Source organism: Chlorocebus sabaeus, chromosome 21 (genome assembly GCF_047675955.1).
Source record: "Chlorocebus sabaeus isolate Y175 chromosome 21, mChlSab1.0.hap1, whole genome shotgun sequence".
NCBI classification, from domain to species: Eukaryota; Metazoa; Chordata; class Mammalia; order Primates; family Cercopithecidae; genus Chlorocebus; species Chlorocebus sabaeus.
In genome coordinates, this window is record NC_132924.1 from 46,293,332 (window position 1) to 46,314,003 (window position 20,672).

At 35.8% G+C, this 20,672-nt stretch overlaps 1 protein-coding gene across 1 annotated transcript in view; it reads left to right on the forward strand.

The window, feature by feature from the left end:
* AGMO (alkylglycerol monooxygenase) overlaps nt 1-20,672 on the forward strand; it is a 352,083-nt gene that overhangs the window by 107,273 nt on the left and 224,138 nt on the right. The window contains exon 4 of the mRNA XM_007981992.3: nt 16,906-17,009. Within this exon, the coding sequence (XP_007980183.1) occupies nt 16,906-17,009 (104 nt within the window). The remainder of the gene's footprint in view (nt 1-16,905; nt 17,010-20,672) is intronic.

A 20,672-nucleotide genomic window follows, 5' to 3' on the forward strand; every position in this document is an offset into this window, starting at 1 on the left:
TATTGCCATTAAAGAACTTCCCTTCTGGATATTGGCTGACAAAGTATGTGATATCCTGCAGAGCAAGAGGATGAGAACATAGATTGCAGTGAGCCTGAACAGTTTGCACTTCCTAGCAGTGACACCAGACATCAATCTTTCCTTAAAGACAGCCCAGAAAGAACACATGAAAATAAAAACTCTTTACAAAGAACAAACGAGGCATTATCTAACTGCCAAAAATGCTACCAGAGCAGTTTTCTAATAAGTCTCTCAAGGATAAATGTGCGCTGAAATTACTTAAATTGCCATGTTGGTTGTTTAGAAAAACAACAAAAAGCAATCTATTCTTTTAAGGTAGATATTTATGACGTTTGAATTATGTATGGCATAGCATTTGAGAATCATTTAATTTCATCTCAAAGTATGTGTGTGTCTCATGTTTTACATGTGCATATCAGCTGGCCTTACAGAAGAATGAAATTTGGTCACAGTTAATCTGCTTCACATGGTCTGCAGCATCAAATGTGACATCATTGTAAGAAATCATATTATGCAGCTCTGCAATGCCAGGAGAGCTGTTTTTTTTTTTTTTTTTTTTTGGTCATTTATTGATATTTTTAAGTTGATTTATGTAATTGCATCTATTTATGATGGGCAATGTTTCATACAAGCTGATCACAGGGACAGAGAGAATTACTAGGAGAAATGTACTTAAATCATTGTTCTCTTTTGTACTAATTTGTCTTGTTACCTATGAATACATCTGTGACTGCTCAAATTCACATTGCACTGCAAAGCTTAGAGATCAAGGCAAGCTATCCATTACTCGCTGTTATCTGACTGTTCTACATGGGCCTTAGGCTTTGACAATATTTTGCTTCATGAACTTTTAGATATTTTGCAATTTAATGAATCTTCATCACACGTACAATAGTTTTCAAAATAACACTTCCCGACACTAATGATATTATAAGATGTTTTCAACAACTTGTTTTCAAAATGGTATTTAAATACAAAATAGTACTCCAAGGAAATTGTTATTTTTTCTTTTTTTTGTTTTGTTTTGTTTTGTTTTATTTTGTTTTTTTCTTTTTTTTTATTAAATTTATTTATTATTATTAAACTTCAAGTTGTAGGGTACATGTGCACAACGTGCAGGTTTGCTACATATGTATACTTGTGCCATGTTGGTGTGCTGCACCCATCAACTCGTCATTTACATCAGGTATAACTCCCAATGCAATCCCTCCCCCCTCCCCCCTCCCCATGATAGGTATTTTTTCAATAATGATTTTTTATATTGTATTTGATGGGATATGATTAAGTCCAGTTTACAGTAGGACCACACAAATTTGGTGTGGCAGAAGAGAGGCAGGGAAGAGGTTCATGGAAGCCATGACTGACTTCCTTTAGATTTTAAGAACAGGTGAGGACTACATAGCAACAGAACCACATGAACATCCCTATATGTTTTGATCATTTCTTTCTTTTCTGTTTGGGAACTTATAAATGTCTGGGACATTTTGTGTGGTCATATTCTTTGTTTTATTTTATGTTGGATGTTTCTGAAGAGAAACTGTGACTAATAAGAGTAATATATCACATTCATATTTTCCCAATCTCAAAAGTGTATCAAAAATGATCTATTAAATATCTTCAATTAAGGATTAATTTTATCATGGGATAAGCTTAATTATGAGCAAGTGAAGCAGCCCTAGCAGTGGCATCCTGTAAATGGCGAAGAAATGTATCAATAGCATGCAGGGGGATGGGCTCCAAGTTTGATATTCTAACCTCAGGACCAAAGGAACAGCAATATACCATGTGATAATATTGAATGTACTTTGTTGAAATAGATGAAAATATCCTTTGAGAGCTATCTCATCATTATAGAAGTTTAACGTGTCCAATACAGTTTTGAATGTTCTTCATGAACTTTTCCTTTAAAATATCAAATCTTTGATAAAAGACTCTCTTACACATTATTATTGACCTGCACCAATACTGATGTTTTTCTATGTTACCTTTGCTTTTTCACATTTCTCTTCATAGTTTTCTCAAATATACAATTGTTTGTTAGTAATAAACAAGTTTTAGACATGTTTGTTATAGTGTATTAAAAGACACTATCACAAGGTAATGTTAAGTATTTTAAAAAATTATTCATTCAAAAATATTGGCTTTTGCCCTGATTATGTGCTAAGAAGTGCACAAACACATAAAGAGAAATCAGAAGAATACAATAAAGCTCTGAGATTGAGTGCCATCTTTGAGATCCTCCCTAGATATCAGCTCTCTGGCCTGGGTGATCAAGATGATGATGATGTCATTAAGCGAGAAAGTAAAACAGGGGAAAAGCAGAAAGGCAATGAGATAGATTCAGAGAATAGTATGCATATAATTTCCAAAAGGAAATCAGGTCTAGAGTTCAACAGAGGGCTGCAGATACATACTTGGGAACCATCAACTGTTGGATACGTGCTGATTGAAATCATTGTAGGTGATAGGACAACCATGAAAAACCAGCAGAGTCAGGAGTTGAGAAAAACAAGAGTTGATCTTTTAAAGTCAGATGAGAACAAAGGAGGAAATCACGGAAACGCACCCAGTTGGAGCAGAGATGGAAGAGAACTAGGAGCAAGGAATGATACTCACGCCAAAGGAAAAGATTTTTCAAAACAGAAGTGGTCAAATGTTTTAAAAAGTTCAAATAGAATGGCATCTAAAGGGAGGCCTTTAGTTTTTGCAAGAAGGCCAATAATTGCTTTGGAAAGATTCACGTGACATTAACAATGAGCTTAAGAAAGAATGGGAGGTAAGGGAGTAAATAGTTCATTCTTTTCTCATGCTGGAGATAAAAACAAATTACAGAATGGGAGGGTCAAGTGAACATGTTTTCCAAAGTGGAATGTTTGGATATAACTGAAATTAGGGAGAAGGAATCAGTGTAAAGGGAAAGGAATATTACAAAAAGGAATAATTTTGCTAACAAAAAAATGCGTGTATTTAGCAAATAAAATAGTGGGATTGGGTTATTGATCATTGATATGAACCAATTTCACCTGATTAGCATATGCTTAATTAAGACAAATATACTCGATACTATATAAAGACACAATGGTTGATGCTGTGGAAAAAACGAAGATGAATAAATTAAGTTCCCTATCATTAAGAAGCTAATGAAATAGTGGTAGATACAAAATAGTAGAGTATTAGTAATGTTAATACTGTCCTTAGGTCTAAGGATAATAGGCATTGCATAACACTTTTGGCTGAGCAGAATTAAAGATAGTTTCTTGAAGAAAATGACATATGCAATAGTTCTTGAAAGATGAAGAATATTTTGACAGATGGCACAAAGAGAAGGAACCATGAAAGTGCTGAGAGTGTACAAAAAGCTCAGAGAATGGTACATGAGAAGGAGGAAGATACAGATTTTTTTCAATATAATATTTATGTGTCATAAACTATTACTCTTCTGATTTTAGTTCAGGTATTTGAAAATGTAAAAATCATTCTTAGCTCTCTGGTGGTACAAATCAGGTGGTAGGCAGGGTTTGTTTTATGGTGACAGTTTGCTGATGCCTGCACTAGATTTTGAGTGCCACGTGGACAGCACATCTCATACACAGATACCATTCACTGAGTACCTGTTAATGGTAATGAGGTAATAAGGCATCAATCTAGGGAAGTAGTTATAGAACAGCAAAGGAAGGATGCTGACAATACAGTGGATTGATGAAAACCAATAATGAAATCTTGGTGGGGGTCAGGAGGGGAGTAATTAAAGGTATAATAGTCAAAGTATTGAAACAAGAGAAGTTCCCTTGGCCCCTTGCAGGGCATGCGATGGGGCGTGGCTTGCTTCTTTGGTGCCCTGCTGCTGAAAGCTCTAGGGGGAACATGCAGATGGGCGGGCTGTGGGGCTCCAACCCCACAACAGCATCTAGGGGTGAATCTTCACAGCTCGTGAGGCCCCAGTAGGCATGTGCTACCATGTGCTCTTTCAGTTTTGTCATCTATAGGTAGCTTGTGTTTATCAGCTCAATTAGACGCTCTGCCTCATCACAAGGACAGAGGGTTTTCTGTATCCCGGGGCTTCCTGCCTTGGTGTACCAGAAGAATTGGAGCACAGGTGGACTTGGAGAATGAGTGCAAGGTTTTATTGAGTGGAAGTAGCTCTCAGCAGATAGGGAAGCCAGAGGGAGATGGACTGGGAAGTTGGTTTTCCCTGGAGTCGGGCCACTCAGCAGCCCGGGCTGCCCTCTGACCTCCCCAGGCAAACTCTGCATCATTCTGCTGGTTGATGGCCTGCTGCCTGCTAGCAACTGTTAGCGTGCTCTGACACTGGTGCCTTCCTCTTGACATCCAGCTGCTTGTGTCTTCTTCCACTTGTGTGTTCCTCTCAATGTCCAGCTGCTTGTGTCTCTGTCCACTAGGGTCTCAGGATTTTTATAGGCACAGGATGGGGGTGCGGCAGGTCAAGGTGGTCTTGGGAAATGCAACATTTGGGCATGAAGGCAGGAGTGTCTGTCCTCATCTAGGCCTGTGGGTACAGGCCCTGGGGGTGGAGCCCTCACCAGGGACCACGCCTTTCCCTTCCCAGCACTTCCCTGCCCTCCTCTTGTATCAGTATGAGACCAAAAAGCAAAAAGAGCAAGCATGGGCAGAAGGGAATCAATTCAGTTAGTAAATAGATTTGGGTTTGGATGTAATGTCATTCAAGGGTCAAGGTTGGGGAATAAAAGGGGTAAGATATGATGTTACCTGTACTAGAATAATGGGGGAAATGTTCCTACATAAAACCTTCCATCTCTCAATGTCAAAAGGTCAAAGAATATTACATAAGACCTCTTCCTCCTGTTGTAGCAAGACCTGATAGTCACTGATATCGCACCTTTAAAACCAGACATACATTCAGATTTAAGGAGTACCATGAAAGGAACAGAGGAAAGAACAAACTAAGTTATCAAAATAACAACATCTGTAATTGGTAATAATAGAGTGAGGAACAAAAGTTTCTAAATGCACAGACAGAAATCTATCACAGGGTCAGATTGCTTCTTCAAAGACCACTGACAATGCTAATCTATATGACATCATTAGCAAAGGATAGACCAACCTGTTTCAATGAGGGCATTATTCAGTTCTGATTCAATACGGTACTTTCTTTCCTTGCCTTTTCTTTTCTTTCTTTCTTTCTTTCTTTTTTTTTTTTTTTTTTTTGTTGTTGTTGTTGTTTTGTTTTTTGGAGACGAGTCCTGCTTTGTTGCCCAGGCTGGAGTGCAGTGGCATGATCTCAGCTCACTGCAAGCTCTGTCTCCCAGGTTCACACTGTTCTCCTGCCTCAGCCTCCCAAGTAGCTGGGACTACAGGCACCTGCCACCATGCCCAGCTAATTTTTTGTATCTTTTAGTAGAGACCAGGTTTCACCGTGTTAGCCAGGATGGTCTGGATCTCCTGACCTCGTGATCTGCCCACCTCGGCCTCCCAAAGTGCTGGGATTACAGGCATGAGCCACCACGCCCGGCCCAATCTGGCACTTTAATTGGACACAGCCTTATTCCTTACAAATTTGATAACACTGAAAGTTTCTATTCTGAAAGCCACACTCATTTGCTATGAAGTTCTAAAGTTAGTTTCAGAACACCAAGACAAATATTAAGACAAATAGGGAGTCCTTACTAGTAGCAAAGAGATCCTGGTAAGATTTTGTTGACAGGGGTAATATACATCCACTCAGGAGGCTCATTAGGGAGGAACGAAGAGAGATTGCAGTTACTTTCTACCTAGTAATTTCAGTGCTCTTTTTTTCTACTTTCTTGTCTTTTGCTAACAATTCCTGGTTGTTTCGCTTTCCTTATGTTGGTATTCTTTCAAAATGGATTCTGTAGCTTGTGGAGACAAATTATATAAAGCATTTTTCCAAATATAATATGGCAGAAGTTCATTGTGTCTCACCGCAGGCAAGTGTGCTGCACGGGAGGAGTGTTTTAAGAGTGCTTGCCAATCCTAGCTAACTCTATTGACATCAAGACAGTTCTCCCGTGATTTCTGCCTCCTAATTGTGCTACTCAGGTTATTATGGCTGCCAAATACATGTCATTAAATGCTTTGGAAGATTTCTTGCTTTCAATCTATGTAAAGCATGTGAACTCCTTTTGAATGTATTTAAGCATGATAAAATCCTTAACTGCACCAAAACCAAAGTCATGGTGTTAATGTTAGTGCTGACAACCAGGAACAAAGTGCACCAGAATTTGGTTTCATTAAGTAGATAAATGATTTTCAGGCAACATAAAAACTGTCAAATTCATAATTATTTTACAATGTAGTACTGATAACTTTTATTTCAAAGTGTTTTTATCTAATCATGACCACTTTTGCAGAGAAGGACAGTTTTCCTATGTACACGACTGGTTTTCCTTATGTTTGAGAAATATAGTAATCTCCCTTATTCAAAAACATTTCTTCACTGGCCTGTTACATTTCTGGAAATTCCAGTATTCATACTACTTTAGAATGCTTTGTTTTAAATAACACATATTCTATTTAGAGAGGAAAAGCTCTTTATGCACGCCATCAAAAATATTATTTAGGATCCCGTAACAAATTACCAGGCACATGGCCTAGGGCTAAGGAAGTCTCGGTTCGAATCGAGAGATCTAGGTAATTATTTGGTATTGGCCATTATCAGCACACAAATGACTGGCGATGGATACAAATGGGAATGATGGAGCTAAGAGAAAAAGGAGTATAACTTGAAATCAGACTGTCTTATCCATAACATTACTTTCTATTAACCTTAAATATAACTTTGTAATAGATTGGTCAATAAAGTTAAATTTTACACATTTTTTTTCTTGGTTAGTAGGCAACCACTTCACCTCCTGGGTTGCAAGTATTGCAGAGGCTGGCAACATGTAATAAAGCTCACTCTGCTTTGAATGGTGACTATAATGTGGAGCTCTCTCGGCTCTCACACATAACCAACAGTTTCTTTCTCACCTGCCCATAGGTGAAACCAGGAGCACCGTACTACATATCTGTAACACCTAAATATGTAAAATAAGATGAAGCTATGAGTGTTTATTATACCTGTTTTTTCTACCTTAGCAAATACACATAAATACACACAGAGATGCACAATACACACAAAATGTATGTGTGTATATACAAATTACGTTGTGGCTTTTCTCTGTCTCATTAATTTCTTGAGAAAATGTATCTCATTTCTCCTTTCTCTTCACGGATTCACTTTCATTCTTCCCTTTTCTGGTTTCCAAAACATATATATGAGCAATAATCTCCTATGACTGAGTGGTATTCAGGAATCTTCGTGGTAAACTGGCTTTTAGGAATTTGAAGCACCTTTTCTCAACGAAATGCATGTTTGTGAGCTTGTGTTCTCAGATCTGCCTGTATAAAGACATATAACTCATCATGAAATGGAAATACTGATACTTATTGGACATAAGTACCATATTCAATAATATTTTAAGAGGGGACTGCTGTAGTCCTTAAACTTGGGAAGCCCACAGGCATCTCTCTCTGTCTGTTTTTGCGGTGAGATCAGAAACCCTCTCTCACTTTCTCTTTCACTTGCCTAAGGCAGACTAAGGGAAATACCATTTATTTTCAAAATACAGCTGGTTTGGTGTTTTGTGGTTTTGGACAAGGCTCTAGTTTGGAAGGGGTTAGATAAAGTGTGGGGAGAGATTGGAAGCAAGAGACAAGGTCGGTGGGGGAGGGTCTCATCCCAGTTCCTAGCCTGAGCTCCGGGTAAAGTTCAAAAGTTCTTGTTCTTGCTCCTTGATCTGGCATGTTTCACACTGTATTACCCAATTCTTAATATTTGTAGGTAGTAAATGGAAAGATAAAATCATACATAACTGATATAATGGTGGGTCTTTGGGCCACAAAAATAAAATTAACCTACATTTTGGGAAAAACAAATAGCCAGACTTGGGCTTTTCAAAGCACGGTGATGCTCAAAGGACAAGGGTGTAAGACCAGAAACTGTTGAAAATAAGTGGGCACTGTTAAGAGGACAATGGAAATGGGACTTGCAGCCACTACTGATAAGATAGGAGCCCTGTTTTTCTTTCTTTGACATGTTTCGTTAAACACAACTGCCAAAGGCAAGAGGCAGAGAAGGAAATGAAGAATGATTCAAGGTAGCAGAAGGAAGGGAGGGAGGGAAAAGCTACAGGATATGTTCTGGATTTTCTTTCTTATTTTCTTTTTCTCTTCTTTTGAGACGGAATCTCACTCTGTCACCAGGCTGGAGTGCAGTGGTGTGATCTTGGCTCACTGCAACCTCTGCTTCCTGGGTCCAAGCGGTTATCCTGCCTCAGCCTCCCAAGTAGCTGGGACTACAGGCACACGCCACCACACCCAGCTAATTTTTGTATTTTTAGTAGAGATGGGGTTTCACCATGTTGGCCAGGATGGTCTTGATCTCTTGACCTTGTGATCTGCCCATCTTGGCCTCCCAAAGTGCTGGGATGACGAGCATAGCTACCGTGGCTGGTCATGTTCTCAATTTTCTATAGACATCTCTTTGTAACAGTAATTTTGAAAGGTTGATGATAAGAAAATATGTTACTTTGAGCTATGCTAGTTGGTTACTTTTAGAAACATAGGAATCAGCTTACTAGTTTCCTAGGAAGTGCTTTCCCTATAGAACACAGTCTGTAAGAAACTGAGTAAAGAAGATAGACTGATAAATCACTGATATTTGTGGTGATTGCACCACATTCATATATATTAATAAAAAAATAATAGTGAAGATGTATTACAGTTAGTTCACTGAGCAATAGCAAATCCCAGTAAATTAGCACGATGAATATTTATTTTTCATTCACAGCCTTGTTCAGTATGGGTCAGGGGCTACTCTGCTCCATGCTGTCATTGAGGGACCCAGAATCCTTCCATCTGGTATCTTTGCATATCCTAGGGCTTTAGTGTTCTCTGCTAAATATTCATCATGTTGATTGCTGTTAGAGAGGAACAGAGAGATGGTGAAGAAGGCACACCAGTTCTTTACCTTGGCTCAAAGTAAAACATGTGATTGTCCCTCACACTGCATCATTATGAAACAGTTCCATAAACCCATCAAGGTGGTAAGGGGCTAGAAAATATAGTCTCTGCAACAAACAAAAAATTATTAATATGTAACAGGAATAATCATGTAAGTTATTAAATATTATTGTATCTCCATTTCCTCATCTATAAAGTGGGAACTATAAAAATATCTACCTTCTAGTTCAATTCTGGGAAATGTATGAGTTAATGCCTGTAAAGTGTTCTAAATATTGCCTACTACATGATAAGCCTTCTTACTTTTATGTGTTTATAATCACTGATATTTATTATTATTACCAATAATATTGTTATCAATATTATTTAGATTTTTAAGCATTTTATTCAAATGACAATAAGCACTACATTATTTCTTGCTTTTGGATTGTATGGAAACAAAAGTTTAGGTTGAAGAGATGATAAAGTCTTAAGGTACTTTTTACTTCATACTAAAAATCTATCTCTTATTTTGTTTAAATTTTGAGAGAATATTGTCACACAAATGGAGACATTTTTTTAAAAATTCTGCATACTAGAACTTAAAAGTTTCCATCTGAACACGAATTAAAAAGAAAAAAACGTGTTAAAATGTGATTACGGGATACAATAAAGGGACGGCATAGTGTTTGTCACAGTTTTAGCGCCATCCTAAAGTGACTCCTAAAAACTCATGGAACTTATTCTTCTAGAGAGATTATTTAATGTCTACATGTAGCCAAACATCCGGGCGCAGTGACTCACGCCTGTAATCCCAACACTCTGGGAGGCCGAGGTGGGTGGATCACAAGGTCAGGAGATCGAGACCATCCTGGCTAACACAGTGAAACTGCGTCTCTACTAAAAATACAAACACACAAAAAAATTAGCCGGGCATGGTGGAGGGCGCCTGTAATCCCAGCTGCTCAGGAGGCTGAGGCAGGAGAATGGCGTGAACACAGAAGGTGGAGCTTGCAGTGAGTGGAAATCGCACCACTGCACCCCAGCCTGGGCGACCGTGCGAGACTCCGTCTGAAAAAATAAAAAATAAATTAAAAAATAAAGTAAAAAATTTGGTTGCTCCTTCATAAGCCTGGTTTGTATGATGCTGAACATATGGCTATATACAAAATGTGTTGAACAAAAATATGGAGGCTCAGCCAACTTACCAATTTTATTCTAATTAATTTGGTAGTTTTAGATATACTTAGCAATTTGCATTCTGATATTAAATGAGCAAGGATAGATTAGAAACATTACAAGACGAAAGTTTCTACGTACTGAATGAATTAGCAAGGCCATTTATTTTATCATCACCAACTTTATTTGCTGCTTTAGGAAGTGAATGAAGTTATGATGATAAAATTGATGGCATTTCTAGTTCATTAAATGAATAGACAATAGTGAAAGAAATTAGTATATATTTATTGTTATTCATGAGCTATTATATTTTTGAGTTAGACTTTACTTTGGTAGCTTGAGTCTGTTACTAATTTTATTTCATTTACTTGGCTCAATTTATTATATTTATTTATCAACTATGCTTTGCTATTAAGAAAAGACAAAACAGACTTTTAAAGAATTCATTTTTATGGGCATCTTCAAGTTCGAAGGGATTATTGTTTTCAATATAAACTTAAAAACTCAATATTTGTATTTAGATATCTTGTTAAAGACAGTTGCTGCAATTCAAGAAATTTAGCACTATCATTTAATAGCATGTGTTGAGCCTTTTAGTGCCTTTTACATATTGGAAATTACCAAAGATGTGCCATGATTGTCCCAGAGAACACTTGGGCCCAGTCACCTCCATTTCTGAAGGATTAAAACAAAATCCAAAAGAGGAGAGAGTGTATCAAATAAGTAACTGCTGACAAAGAGAAAAATGAAAAAAAAAAGTTCTCCTTTAATAAAACTCATTTTTTTCCATTCTTCCTTTCAATTTTATTTTCATTATTTATAAAATTAAAAGTTTGGATTAAATAATTTCTAGACTCATGCAGCTCTCTATTGTTTGACTCTTTGTCTCCTACAGAATTCATGTTTTAGAAACTTAATCACAAATGCAACAGTGTTAGGAGGTAGGGCTTAATGGGAGGTGTTTAGGTCATGAAAGCTCCACCCTCAAGAAAGAATTGATGCCCCTATAAAAGGGCTTTTGCGAAGGGGTTCACTCTCTTTTGCTTTTCTGCCTTGGGAAAATACAGCGTGCTTCCACTTAGAAGGAATCAACATTCATGATGCCATCGTCAAAGCATAGAAACTGAACTGTAACCTACCAGTGCCTTGATCTTGAACTTTCACAGGAACTGTGAAAAATAAATTCCTGTTTATTACAAATTCCCCAGCCTCAGGTATTGTTATAGTAGAACAAAATGGACTAAGGCATAGCTCTTCTGTTCTATAGTCATTGTACAGTATGCTAAATGTTGCATAAAGTGCTCGTAATATGCTTTTAGCGTCGTCAAACATCACTACCATTTTGCATATAGGCCTATAATATTTCTTCCTTTATAACTAGGGAGTTTTCCAGATTATGAGTGAAACCAACATCATCATTCCAACATTGCCCCAAGGCTTCTTCGCCTGCCCACTATTGGGAATTAAATGGCTATCTTTTTTTTTTTTTTTTTTTTTTTTTTTGAGACGGAGTCTCGCTCTGTCGCCCAGGCTGGAGTGCAGTGGCCGGATCTTAGCTCACTGCAAGCTCCGCCTCCTGGGTTTACGCCATTCTCCTGCCTCAGCCTCCCAAGTAGCTGGGACTACAGGCGCCCACCACCTCACCTGGCTAGTTTTTTGTATTTTTTAGTAGAGACGGGGTTTCACCATGTTAGCCAGGTTAAATGGCTATCTTATATTTCTGTGAAAATTTCTTGTAGACTTGTCTTTATGTCTTGAATTAACATAAAGGATCACTTCCCTTCATTTCGTAGATGACAAGATATGAGAGAACATATTTTTAAGGTGCATTTCAGATATTTAATATATGTAGGAGGATTCGATTCTGGATATTTAGATATTTCTCATTTTTCTGAAAAATTTCTCAAACATTTCCTTTGTTTTTTGTTATATACACTGGAAAGCTAAATAAAACTGTCAAGTATATAAATTGGATTTTATGAAAATTAAAACTTTTGTTCTTTATATGACACTGCTTAAAAAAGGTTACGATCTGAAAGAAAATAAATGCAAATCACATGTTTGATAAAGGACTTGTATGCAGAAGATACAAAGATGTCTCAAAACTTAAGAAAACAACTCATTTAAAATATGGGCACAAATTTTGAATAGACACTTCAAAAAGAAGATACATAGATGGCAATTAGGTACATAGAGCCATTGTCATTACAGCAATGTAAATTAAATTTTTAAGGTGATACCACTGCATACCTATTATAATGGCTGTCAAATAAATACAAATAAAATTAATGATGTCAAGTGCTGCCAGAGATGTGGAGCAACTTGGACTCTCACACACTGCTGATGCTAATAATAAAAGGCACAGCCACTTTGGAAAACAATTTGATAGTTTCTTAACAAGCTAAATGTAGGCATATTGTACAGCTTAATAATCCCACGCCTACGTATTTACCCATGTGAAATAAAAACTCATGTCCACAGAAAACCTGTATAATAACTACTTGATAGAAGTTTTATCTGTCAAAACCTGGAAACACCTGAAATGCTCTTCAACTAGTGAATAGATAAAAACAAAACGAAATTGTGATATAGTCATTCAAGTGGAATACTAATGATAAAAAGGAAAAACTCATAAAAACAGCAAAATGGAGGGATCTTTAATGCATTATGCTAAATGATAAAAGACAACAGACTCAAAAGGCTAAAAATACTATATGATGTTATTGACAGGATACACTTAAAAAGGCAAAACTAAAAGGAAAGAAAACAAATCATTGGATGCTAGCGACTGAGAATGGGGTGGGGGTGGGAGTGAGGGGTTTTTGACCACCGCATTAATTATCTATTGCTTGTAACAAGTTAGGAGCTTAAAACAAGAAATGCTTATTATCTCCTAGTTTCTGTGGGTTAGAAATTGGGGCATAGTTTAGGTGAATGTCTCTGGCTCAAGTTCTTTCAGGAGGTTGCTGCTAGTCGGTTCAGCTCTTTGCAGACTGCAGTGTCATTGGACTACTCACATGGAGAAAGATCTGCATCCAAACTCTGTTACATGGTTGTTGGCAGAATTCAATTCTTCATGGGGCTTGGACTGAGGAGCTCAGTTCCTTGCTGGCTGGTTAGCCCACTTCCCTGACATATGCATTTCTTCAAAGGGCGCTCATAACAAGGTAGCCAGCTTTTTCTTAGAGTGTTTGAGTATGAGAGAGGACACCCAAGACACAAGCTACTGTCTTCTTTAAACCCGGTATCAGAAGTGACATGCCATCATCTTTGCTAAATTTCTGTTTACTAGAAGAAAGTCACTAAATCTAGCTCACACTCAAAGACAGGAGATTATAAAAGGCATGAACACCTTTGGACAGGAATCACTGGGGGCCATTCTAGAGGCTGCGTTGCCTAGTTAGCCCTCTGGACCTCAGTGATTCATATTTCTCCCACATTCAAAAGACACTCACTTCTTTCCTGTTCCCAAAAGTTTCATTCCACTGCATTATCAGTTCAAAGTCCAGAACTTGAATTATCTGAAACAGGAAACCATCTTGAAGTCTGACTACCACAACCACAAAAAGGTTCAGTAATCATTGAACAACGGCATTTGTTAAAAACTCATAGAACCGAACATTAAAAGAAGATGGATTTTGTTGTATGTAAGTTACATCTTCATAAAAATATTGAAAAGGAAATTAAAAAATACAACACAGACCACACACATACACATTACATAAAATGTTGACCAAATGAATGGAAGTGTTGGCCAATATATTAATAAAATATACAGAATTACATTTGGCACTAGAAAGCAGCATAATCATTTCTAATTATATCATTGAAAATTATAATAACATACATGTATTAATATTATCTATAATTTGCTTATAGAAAAAGAAAAATATTATTGGACAGAATGTATAATTATATGAAGTCTTTCACAGAGAGAAGCTTATTCTCAATAATATCTTTTTCTCCTCAATATTTGTTTTCACTTCTTAAAACAGATAATTCACCAATTCAAGTATTAGGAAAGATGATCATATAAATGCACTGTTAAATGTTTTTCTCATTTTGTTCACAAAAGAACTACTGGAATAACTTTCCATAAAATGCATTTTTATAACTACTTTTGTAACAATAATTTACCTCCAATAAGCTGAATATAGACTATGAAACAAATTCAGTATTCCTTGTTTTTTTACCAATTCTGAAAATGAGGTGAGGCAGTAGGATCCTGTTACTGTGCCCTGTTTGTACAGCTGTACCTCATTGAATGAGGCTTGTGTTACACACAGTTTGTGATAGGAAGTAAATGCTTTTGAAACAACTAAAGAGATAGATCTTTAACCTCCACCTTTGTGGATTCTTTGTTTCACCGTTTAGCTTCTGTAGAGGGTATGAGAAAGTGGCTCCCAAAATATATTATGACTCTCTAATGGAACCTCGTCTAATTAGCTCATCCTTTTGTTAACTCATTTTGTGGATGCATTAGAATGAATTTTTAAAAAACAAATCCTGACAGGTCAAAAACTAGACAATGTATTGATTTTTTTTTTTTTTTTTTTTTTTTTGTTATTGAAATTTTTATTGCTGCTATATTATCCTTACACTGAATGCCTATTATCCCAGCTACTGGCCTATCATGGGGAGGGGGGAGGGGGGAGGGATTGCATTGGGAGTTATACCTGATGTAAATGACGAGTTGATGGGTGCAGCACAGCAAGATGGCACAAGTATACATAGGTAACAAACCTGCACGTTATGCACATGTACCCTAGAACTTAAAGTATAATAATAATAATAATAAAAAGACAATGTATTGATTATTAATGAAGGTTTATAAGTCACAAGTTATAAAATGTTCAGCAGTGAGTATGTTCTAAAGAGAAAATGGTGTTTAGATTACTTCAAGATCTCTATCTGTAAGCGGTTTTTAAACTTTAGGGGATTCACCAAATTTATTACCTCTTAATCAACTTCCACTTCACATCTGAAGATGTAAAGTGCCACAAGGGTCTTTGTATATTTCTTAGGTACAGCCATTAGGCTTATCAATAAACCAGATAATTTGGTTCTATGTTATTTCAAAGATTATGACTGGATATTTTTAGAAGTCGTTCTCTACTTCTGGTGAAGTAGTTCTCTTTTGTGTAAGAACAATTTCCTTAATTGCTAGCAGAGAAATACAATGTCATTCCTACAAATGATTAAAATAATCCTACAAATGATCCCAACCAATTGGAATCTAAGTTACATATCTGCTGATGGTTGATGACAATACATGTTCCACTGAAAAATATATGACTTTAATAAAAATGGCATTTGTTATCTGTTCATAATAAGATTAACTATAATTCTGTTTATAATATTCCTTATTATACAGAATTAAGTCCTTCTTATATCTATGAGCTATCATTTGTTTACCAAGACTTTTTGTTTAACAATTTTGTTTGGTAATTCTCTACACAGACTGTTCAGAGAACTTTCATTTTGAAAGAAATGGACAAAATTTACCCAGATTGAATATATATATGATTATAATTTTCATAAAAAATTCTAAAATTATTCTGCTATGTACTATGCATTTTAACTGTCAGTATACGACAAATGCAAAGACAATTAACTTGATATTTCCAGTTCTAGGTCCACTGGTTAGTTCCCATACATCCAAGCCTCAAAGATTTAATTTCTAATCTATACTGGCAAGGATATGATGATCAGGTCACATAGCTAATTCCATTTCATGGATTTGTAGCAAAAGACTAAACATAAGTTACTTTAGCTAAGAACATATTTTTTAAAACTGAATAGAGTATAATGTGACATTTTGATCTCTGATTTTGTTAGGAAATGAAAAATGGCAATACAATTTAGAAATATGGGCAGAATTAAAAAATGACTTGTACTATTCTGTGTCAGCTACTTAGGGGATCAACACAGTGTCATATTGGTTGTAAAAATTTTTTTAAAAGGCCACTCTTCTTTGGAGTCTCTATGAATTCCAAGACACTATGAGAGCAATCTGTACAGTGCTTGATGAAAATAAACAACAATCATTTTCTTTTTTTATGAACACAAGTAAAACTATGCGGAAAAATTTAGAAATGATTTAGTATTTTGGTAAGGTATGGGAAAACCATAGGTAACTGTTAGCTAATATATTTTTGTAAATAAAAGAATACCTGAGACCTTAGCGCAAAATACTACTATGCTATGCTTTGCTTCTTATTCCGACAGATTTTGAGACTTCTCAGAAAGCCATGAGGAAACAATTTCATTAATATTTTATTCCAAAATTTCCATACCAATTTCTCCCATCAGATCATTTTTCTTTAGTTAGAAACATGTTATCACATGCTGAAAAATCATCACTATCCATTGAGTGTATTGTCACAACATTACCAGCTAGCTTTTATAATCTGTCATATTATAATATGTTAGCAAAGTGTAAATTTTGGAATTAATGTCAGCTTGTTGGAGGCATTTAATTATAACATATAAACTATACGTTTTTATTGGCTATGCTTTCAATTTTATTTATTTACAATGCATACAGTCTCTGGTTCCAAAAATTATTTCAGGCAGCATATTTTAATTATAATTATATTGGCCAGCTTTTACAGAGATGTTCCAGATTTTTATTCCTCACTCAACAGAGCAGCATGCATAACTGAAAATGGAAGTTGCTTTGTTCTTATTCTCATGGCTCATTGCAAATTATGTGTTTTGCAGAAGTTAATATTATGTGGGCCGGACACCAAACACATCATAGTTCTGAAGACTATAACTTATCCACGGCACTGAGACAGTCTGTCCTCCAGTTGTATACTTCCTGGGTAAGTTGTATGAAATGGAATAAACATGGTACTCTAATTTGTTTTTAAGTCTCAGCTATTTCTATTTCCTCAAAAAAAAAAAAAAAAAAAAAAAAAAAAACCAAACACACTAGTACAAGGTGTTTTACTAAAATACTTCTTTCTTCTCTGTAAGGCCAGATGCTAAAATCTTTCTTTTCCTTCTGTGAGGCCAGACACACATGAAACAAATGCTGTTTGTCAATAGAAGTATTTTATTTGACCCAGAAACTCAACTTAAAGTATATGGCAATGTGAGAAAGCAGAATGACTATTTTTTAATTTACTGTAACCCAGGAGGGTGATGTATAGGTAAGGTATCTCCATTCAAATATATGTAAACAAGGTTTTCAGTAAAAATTTTTAAAAGTCTTTAAAAAAAAAAACTAATTCTCTAAAATCTACTTGAATGCTTTGCTTTTTGTTATCATATTAGATCAATAACATGATCCAAAAATGTTTGGCTCTAAAATATTCTCACACAAGGAAATGACAAGATTAATGAATACCAGAAATAGCCTCTACTTGTGGAGTTCTTTTGACTCACGGGGAAACCCTGATCTACTTGATAACAATCCTTTTTTTGTCATCATCCTTGCTTAGCTCTTCTTGGTTATGAAAATACATGATACTGAAATATATGTTGAACAGTGAGCTAGAAAGTCAGAGTAACTGATGTGTAAAATCAGTAATCATGCATACTTAATATTGGTGTGTAAAGTCAATAAGCTATTTCTTAACTATAAATTATAATGATCAAACATTTGCATGGTTCAAAATACTTTGCAAGGTAGTTTTGTTAGATACCATTTAATGAGTATGTTCTATGTGCCACTCTTCTAAAATCTCTTTATATATTGTCTTATTTCATCTTCACAACAGCCTTCATACACAGGAATTATTATAGCTCTTATTTTAAAATAGTAGAGCTGAGTCTATGGTTCAGTCACACAACTAATAAAAGAAAAAGTAGAACTTGAACTCCTGCAGCCTGGTTCCAGGACCCTTGATCTTAATCTCTGCACTCTAATGCTCTTCTACATGCCTCCATATTGTTTTTCACTCATGTTATCTCTCCTAATCCTCATAAATAAGCCTATGGTTCTCTAGATCAAGTATTATCATTCTCAGGGAACTGAAGATCAGTGAGGTTAATTACACAGCTAGTAAATGATAAAGCCAAGTACTTGAAACCAGATGTATTATAAGTCATAGAAAAATACACTGACATGTGTGCTAACCCAAACAACAGCATAGGCAAAACAAATCTATAAGCCAGGGATGGCACTAATACATTTCCTGGAATGGATCTTAACAGAAATTCAACCCCAAACTCCCATACTATAGACCCGTGATGATGCTTGTATTATTTTTCTAGAGCTGCAATAAGAAGATATTACTAACTGGGTAGCTTAGAAAAACAGAAATTTATTATCTCACAGTTCTGGAGGCTACAAGTCAAGTCAAAATCAAGGTATTGCCAGAGCAATGCTCCTCTAAAGGCATGAGGAAAAGATCTTTTCTGGTTCTCTCTCTTAGGTTCTGGTTCTTTCTGGGCTTGTGACAACATAATTCTTATTTTCACATGGCATTCTTCCTGTTTCTTTGTCCAAATTTCCTTTTTAGGAGGATACCAGGCATATTGGTTTAGGGACTCACCATACTCCAGCATGACCACATCTTAACTAATTACTTCTACAACAACCCTGTTTCGAAATAAGGTCACATTTAGAGTTTCAGGACTCAGATTTCAACATGTGAATTTGGGTAGGGAAGGCACTATTCAATTCAAGAAACACTTCTAAGCAATATATGTGGAAAGGAAATATGTATATATTCATAACCTATAGCTTGTGCTGGAACTCTGGATGATTAAATACAAACAAAATCACTGCCTGTTTTACAGCTGCATAGTTCAAGATTGGACTAAGGCTTCAGGGCAGTTAATGAAGGGAAAAACAGAGCCTGTGATGGAGGAAAGGGGTACTGTTCATTCCCCCTTCTTAAAAAATTGCAGCATTAATACAGCTTTTCAAAAGGCCAAAAAAATAGGCTGGATATATGGCTAATGAAAATTACAGTCTCCAAAATCTTTACTCTCTTCTGACTTACATATTTCTCTTTTATTAAAGACAACTGAAATCTCCAGTAGTTGCATTTTCAGAGAGAAAGCCTCCAATAAAGGAAGTAGCTGGGTTTGAAGTTGCTCTGGGGAAATCAATGCAGTTTATTAATTACCTGAGGAATTATCAAAGGGAAAAATTATCAGAGCATCATTGACTTCAGAACTAGAAGAAATCTTGGAGATGATATATTTAAGTCATCTATTTTCAAAACTATAAATATGAACCTAAAAGGAGCCCACGACATCGGTATTGAACAATGCCAGGTTGGAGCTTGAGTCCAGTTTATTGTAATCTCTATCTTGGCTTCTCCTGTGTACTTTTCTTTATTAAGTCAATGCATACAAAGTAACAAAGCTGCAAAAATCTATGTAAAATGAGGCTCACACTTGTTTTATTGCCAGAATAATTTGTCTTTACAAACTCATGCCATGTTTTTACAGAATGTGCTGAATAAGGAAATGAACATTGAGAATGCATGACAAGCTGCTAAATATTTTTGGAGGGGGAATGCGGGAACGTGCATGGTGGGAAATGAGATATAGGGATTGTAAGTCGGCCTGGATTCTAACCTAGCATTTCTAGGTCCCTTGGAAGATAGGAGAGATGTTTTAAGAGCCTACGATGGTTAAAGGCTTGTAAGAGGACTTTCTAGACATCAAAATTATAAAGTACACTTCAGGTCTCCTCGTTTTTGTTGAGTCATTTGTTAAGATTTTCCTCACCAACATTTTTACATAAGGCCTATAATTTGGCAGTTACCAAGGTAACAATGTATTTTAGAACAAATAATAAATGGGCCACATCTTTGAAAAGAAAATTGATTTGTGAAATGAAATGTGAAATTAAGCTCATTTCACATTGAAATATGAAATTAAGTATATTTCTTCCATATTACTAAGAAAATTAAAGCAGCAGAACTTTTGAAGATGTTACACATAAGAATTCAACTTTCTAGAATTTCTAACCATATTATTTGCATTTTAAGCCAATTACTCACCAAAAGGGAGGGCTATTGATAGAGTGTCATTTTAAGTGAGACTTCTTTACTGCATATACACTGCAATATATGCTTTTGCATGCCACTTCAATCTTTGATTATACATCTTACTATAATGCCTTAAGAATAATACTCTATCCAATTCGCTAATAATAAAATAATAATAATAAAATGTGTTTAAATTCATGGATGTCACATAAAATATAACAGTGTCAGGATTATAACTTCATTTTTGCTGACATTATACATAAAGTACTTGAATGCTGAAATTTTATATTCAAAGCAAAGCCATTGAAGTGCGTGAAAAAATACTGCATCTGGATGGAACTCTAAAACAGAAAAAGAACATTAGAGATTAAATATACAAAATCCCAACTAGTAAAATCTAAATAAAGTGTGGAATTCAGTTAATACTAACGTACCTGTGGGTTTCTTAGTTGTGGCAAATGCAGCATAACGATGTGTTAGCAATAGGGGAAACCAAGTGAAGGATATAGGATGACACTTTTAGGAGAGTTTTTT